The sequence below is a fragment of the Papio anubis genome, chromosome 13 (genome assembly GCF_008728515.1).
Source record: "Papio anubis isolate 15944 chromosome 13, Panubis1.0, whole genome shotgun sequence".
NCBI lineage: Eukaryota > Metazoa > Chordata > Mammalia > Primates > Cercopithecidae > Papio > Papio anubis.
This window is the reverse complement of record NC_044988.1, coordinates 49,710,705-49,717,004: the sequence shown is the minus strand read 5'-3', so window position 1 is coordinate 49,717,004 and position 6,300 is coordinate 49,710,705. Positions and strand designations below refer to the sequence as shown.

The 6,300-nt window shown below is 39.3% G+C and overlaps 1 protein-coding gene across 1 annotated transcript; it reads left to right on the top strand.

Annotated features, from left to right (window-relative positions):
* Nucleotides 1-3,254: 3,254 nt before the first annotated feature.
* On the top strand, nucleotides 3,255-4,452 carry IFNB1 (interferon beta 1). The gene has a single exon (XM_021927474.2). The coding sequence runs from the start codon at nucleotides 3,679-3,681 to the stop codon at nucleotides 4,240-4,242; it is 564 nt and encodes a 187-aa protein (XP_021783166.1). The 5' UTR covers nucleotides 3,255-3,678; the 3' UTR covers nucleotides 4,243-4,452.
* The last annotated feature ends 1,848 nt before the right edge of the window (nucleotides 4,453-6,300 follow it).

Below are 6,300 nucleotides of genomic sequence, written 5' to 3'. Positions count from 1 at the left end.
GTAGAGTACAGCTCAACCTCATTTTTCCACCCTTAGTCTCCTTGATGCCTAAAATGGAGCCTGTCCACAATTGAAGCTCCTTGTCTTTGCTCCTGCAAACTTGTTAATTCTCTTGGCTGTGCTTGTGCCGGTCTCTGTCTATCTAGAGCTGTGGATATCATGGTATCTATTGTCTATCATGGTAGCCATTAACCACATGTGTCTGGTGAGCATTTTATATGGCACTAGTCCAAATTGAACTCCACCGTGAGTGTAAAAATATGCATCATGTTTTGAAGAATGTACACAAAATTTAATTATCTCAAGAATAATTTTATATTGGCTACATGTTGAAATTATAATATTTTGGATATATTGTGCTAAATAAAACGCATTATTAAAATTAACTTCACTTGTTTCTTTTACTCTTTCAATATGTCTACTAGAGCTTTGTAAATTGCATATGTGACTTTATTGGACAGTACCAATTGAATGCCCTCAACCACGTCACCTCACCACAGCCATCTCTACCTGTAGTGATCACACCAATTCTTTAGGCACACTGCCTGCATTTAGGGCAATGAATACCTCCTCATCTTCTCCACTAGATGTAGTTTCTTTTTTCTTTGAGAGCCATCATCACCACCATGGTTGACACCATGAACCTATCTGAAGATGTCAGCCATAGTCTGCTTGATATTCTACAGGAAAGACCACAGTTTTAAATGCAATCTACCCATGTTATTAGCAGTGTGTATCTTGGGCACATTACGCAGCCTCTCTAAGCCTCATTTCCCTCTTGTGTAAGATGGGGATGATAATAACCTATCTCAAATGTTTACTATGAGGATTATTCAAAGAATGGCAAATAGTAAGTGCTCAATAAATGATAACTAGTACTACTGCCACTACTGCTGTTTTTATTGTATTAGATTATGAACTCTCTAAGGACCATTTCAGGATGGAGGATCAGAGGCCTTTTGATGTGGGCAGTGATGAGGCCTTCGGTTGCACCTAGAAAGGTCAACCTATACAAGCCTGCAAGTCACTCTGTAGGAGCAGGCCCCAGTGACCCGACTCTTTGGACTGTCTCCTCTTTCCTGGAGGGATGGCCATTTCTAGGTTGACTAACCTCTGAAGCTCCTTGCATTGGCTTTTGTGCTATGAACTATGGATGATTCCAGACTAATCTGAGAATGCTTTTCAAAACCCCAAGGAATTACTCAATCACTGACATAACAGACATTTTTGAGTGGAAGAGCCGAGATTTTTTTTGATATTCGAAAACTCATTGTTTTTAAAATGCATGAGATGGCCAAGGTCTTGCTAAGAGCTGGCCTGCAAAGGCCAGAAGGCCAGAGAGAATGAAACCCATAGAGAGGCAGAATAACCAGAAAGGTTGGGACTCGTTTATTTTATAATGTAAATTAGTCTATTATGAAACAATACTTGTTTACTGGTAGAAAATTGGAAAATACAAAGAACATAAGGAGGAAAAAAATCACTCTTTAGTTTCACAAGCCAAATCAAGCTACTATTAAAATGGTGGTTTACTTCCTTTTATTAATTTTCTGTACATATTTTTGTATAGTCATATTGTATGTACAATTTTATATTCTATTTTTCAATATTAACTGGTATCTTTCAAATTTCCTAAGGACAAAAATAATATATGCTCATAATAGAACATTTTAAATGCAAATAAAACAAAATAAAGGTTAACATTTAGTAACATTTATTAAATTTTCTCAAAGTGCACTAAATTACAAATGTAACAACCTAATTCCCTAGTAGCCTAATAACCCTGTTTCCCAGACCTCTTCTTATTACAAGGAAAAAACTCACATACAGATAGTTCTAAAGGCATGAAGTGAAAAGGTGAAGATTTTCCTTCCTTGCTGCTTCCTCACCCTATCAGCATTATTCTCCAGGGTAACTACTATTAATAGATAGTAATTCTACCCAAAGGAAAAAAACATATGCATATAACAGCATCGTATGTATACCTTTCTAGTAACTTACAAAACAAATGAAAATATCATATCCTTTCTTATATGTATTGCTCTTTTCACTAAATGTATCTATGATATGGGTCTGTATCAGCTGATTATCCTTTTTGATGGCTGAATAATATTCCATCTTGTCCACATGATAGTATTACTTGACAAGCTCCCTACTGATGGACATTTGTCTTCTTTACTATGATAGTAATATAATAAACATTTATATATGTTTTGTATGTATCTATAATACACACGCACATACACATGCATACTTCTGCAGGGATAGCCATAGGTAAATAACTAGTAATGGTATTGCAAGTTAAAGGAACAATTTCATTGCTTGAAATTTTAAATTCTGAAATACACTGCCAATTTTCCTGGTCTCTCCTTGTCAGCTAGTTTGGGCTTTCTCACAGCACGACAGGCTCAGGGCAGTCAGACCATCCTGGCCAAAGGCTTCAAGAGCAGAGTGTCACAGACCACAAATGCTTCTAATCAGCCATCTTCCCAAAGCCTTCTCTTTTTTCTAGTAATAAATTTATATGAGATTCCATCTCAGTACTTTTCTGTTGTTTGGTCTTGTAAGAGCTTATTTTTCCTGAACCAGGAAGTGGTTCAGGGTGGTTTTTCTAACTTCACAGAGCTCCCTCTTCTGTCAGCTTCTGTGAAATGGTCAAAAACATAGTAGCCTGCCTTCTGAGTTCTCCATCCCACCCTGGTTGGGGCTTCTCTATCCTTGTCTCTGTTGTTTACATCCTGCTGAAGTGTGATTCCACTTGTGGCAGTTTCTCCTCCATGTAGGATCCTATCCAAAAAGGGCTGTGACTGGTTGATTTGAAAATTTCTTACACCCTAGACTATTCCAGTGCCTTTCAGAAGTTTCCAAGGCCCTCTCACAGTAACCTATTATCATATTCGGCAAAACTCCTTCTAGCTTCAGCTACTATTCCCTGATTGGCTTTTCAGTAAATCTAGGTATCTCTCAGTCTCTCAGTATCCAAAGAAGATTGGTTCTAGGATCACCATCCTGCTGCCTCAGCAGAATCAGAGGATGCTCAATTTCCTTATAAAATGATGTGGTATTTGCATATAATCGGCACACGTATTTCTGTATATTTTAAATCATCCCTAGATTACTTATAATACCTGATACAATATAAATGCTATATAAATAGCTGTAATACTGTATCTTTAAAATTTACATTATTTTTGTTGTTGTATTATTATTTTTATTGTATTTTTAAAAAATATTTTCCATCTACAGTTGGTAGAATCCACGGGTACAGAACACATGGATAGGGAGGACCAACTTTATCTTTTGGCTGTTTTGAGGTTCTTGAATTCTCAGGCCATTTGCTTTCCTTTGCTTTCTCCCAAGTCTTTTTTCACAATTTGCTTTAGTCATTCACTGAAACTTTAAAAAACATTAGAAAATCTTACAGTTTGTATATCTTTTTTTCTAATATATATAACATAAGATAGGAGTTTAAATAAAGAGTTTTAGAAACTACTACATATGCAAATGACATAGGAAAACTGAAAGGGAGAACTGAAAGTGGGAAATTCCTCTGAATAGAGAGAGGACCAGGTCATATAAATAGGCCATACCCATGGAGAAAGGACATTCTAACTGCAAACTTTCGAAGCCTTCGCTCTGGCACAACAGGTAGTAGGCGACACTGTTCCTGTTCTCATCATGACCAACAAGTGTCTCCTCCAAATTGCTCTCCTGTTGTGCTTCTCCACTACGGCTCTTTCCATGAGCTACAACTTGCTTGGATTCCTACAAAGAAGCAGCAGTTTTCAGTGTCAGAAGCTCCTGTGGCAATTGAATGGAAGGCTTGAATATTGCCTCAAGGACAGGATGAACTTTGACATCCCTGAGGAAATTAAGCAGCCGCAGCAGTTCCAGAAGGAGGACGCTGCATTGACCATCTATGAGATGCTCCAGAACATCTTCGCTATTTTCAGACAAGATTTATCTAGCACTGGCTGGAATGAGACTATTGTGGAGAACCTCCTTGCTAATGTCTATCATCAGATAGACCATCTGAAGACAATCCTAGAAGAAAAACTGGAGAAAGAAGATTTCACCAGGGGAAAATTCATGAGCAGTCTGCACCTGAAAAGATACTATGGAAGGATTCTGCATTACCTGAAGGCCAAGGAGTACAGTCACTGTGCCTGGACCATAGTCAGAGTGGAAATCCTCAGGAACTTTGTCTTCATTAACAAACTTACAGGTTACCTCCGAAACTGAAGATCTCCTAGCCTGTGCCTCTGGGACTGGACAATTACTTCAAGCATTCTTCAACCGGCAGAGGCTGTTTAAGTGACTGATGGCTAATGTACTGCATATGAAAGAACACTAGAAGACTTTAAAATTTTTATTAAATTATGAGTTATTTTTATTTTTTATTTAAACTTTATTTTGGAAAATAAATTATTTTTGATGCATAATTCAACATGGCAGTTTTAATTTCATTTTGATTTATATAACCATCCATATTATAAAATTGCTGAGTACCTATTAGTTGTTCTTTTTAAAATATACCTGCAAAGTAGTATAGTTTCTGGCCCCTGCCTTTAAGGAATGGAAAATTCAAGAAAGCCATGTGGAATATATAAGGTAAGAGACAATAAGGGGACCTGATCCTTATGGGGGAATAAATATGTATGAACTGCTATGGGACTAAGAGAGAAGAGGCAAGCAGGAGGGTCTGGAACTAAACCTGGGTTTCCCATTGCTCCTACTGTGTGCTCCAGATTCTCTGCTCATAAAGTTAGAATTGAGCTGGCCATCAGGAATAGCCAGAGGAATATGTCAGCTTTTGTGTTCTCCCTAACCTCCCCATGTTATCTGGGGTATACTTTGCTCCTGGAAAGATTTTAAAATAATTATATGCTCCCCACCATCCCTGCAAGCTTAAGTGTGAGAAGTCCCACTTACTTCCATGACACTATTAAGCAGCAATCTCTTTATTCTGCTCTTCATGGGACAGCCAAGATGTGTGGGTATCTTAGGGGAGCGTGGGTCTCTGTCTGCTGGCATGGCACAGGCATCAGAGGAAGAAGAACCCTTTTTATACCCTAGCCATGTGATTAGTTTTCTCCCCATTTTTTCAAAAAAGTAAGTCTGCTTCCGGTCCCCACTGCCTTGTTCATACAGAATTCCAGGTATGTCCTGTCCAGTTTTCTGTCACTCTGCATTGCGGACGCCACATAGTCCCTAAAGCCAAATGAAAGGTGCAGCAGTTTAAGTCTGGCTTCAAACCAAGCAAAAAGCCAGGGAACATAGGAGAAAGGGAAGTTTAGGTGGGATAGAGAGGGCATTAATTTTTCCCAGGGCTTACATCGGGAAAACATCAAGGTTTTCTAGGAGCTCTTTGGGCACCTGGTCAGCATGGACCGACTGGTTAGGTTTTTGTCTTTGTACCGAAACTCAGGAACTTGGGTTATAATGGCTATTACTGCCATTAACAGTTGCTGTTTACTGAGAGATTCTAATGAAATAGGCACTGTGCTGAGCTCCTATGTAGGTAATTGGACTTAATCTTCTCCACAAGCACCCCTCAGGTAGGCACAAGTACGTTATTGCCATTTCACAGGAGAGGAAACTAAATCTCAAAGAAATTTAGTAACTGCCTATGGCCACATAGTGATTTCATTCACTCTCTAGTGAGTGGAGATTTAAAAAAGAAGTTCAAAGGGAAGAATCATAAAAGCCTTTATTTGTATCTGGGCATTTTTTCCTAGAGCAGTATAGAAATCTGAGTTCCTTTTAAAAGAAGCAGCTTTCAGGAGAAGTAATCTGTTCATTAAGAGTTCCAGACAAGCTACTATTGTATAGACAATGAACTCAAGTCTCCCCCTTCCGGTTCAAAGCGGGTAGCACACGGGCTATGCAAATAAGAAATGTCATCCTGCGGGGCCTGCTGCCATTGACTCAAACCAGTCAAGCCCCCCTCAAGCTTCACTCTTCCCCCAGCTGTCCACACCGGCTCTGCCAAAAGCCCTTCTGTAGCCGAACTCCCCTTTTTCTAGGAGTCAAGGACAAGATGAGCAAGTAGCAATGCAGAGTCCAGGCAGTGTCTAGAGCAGCGAAGAGGAAGCTAAAGAAATCTCTCTCAGCAAGGGGCCCCTATTGTCTGCTGCTTTCTCTGGGCTAAACTGCTAAACTGGCCCAGAAACTGGCAAGTTCTTGAAAAGACCTGCTGTACCTCCATGAGGGGACAAGAATGACAGGAGAGAGGCCAATTCTGCAGAATTAGAAATACTGTATCACAGCTTAGCATGTCAGCCCATCCAGAATGCCAAA

Bases quoted from the DNA above. Each gene is read 5' to 3' on its own strand.
- IFNB1 (XM_021927474.2), top strand. From the start codon at position 3,679: ATGACCAACAAGTGTCTCCTCCAAATTGCTCTCCTGTTGTGCTTCTCC.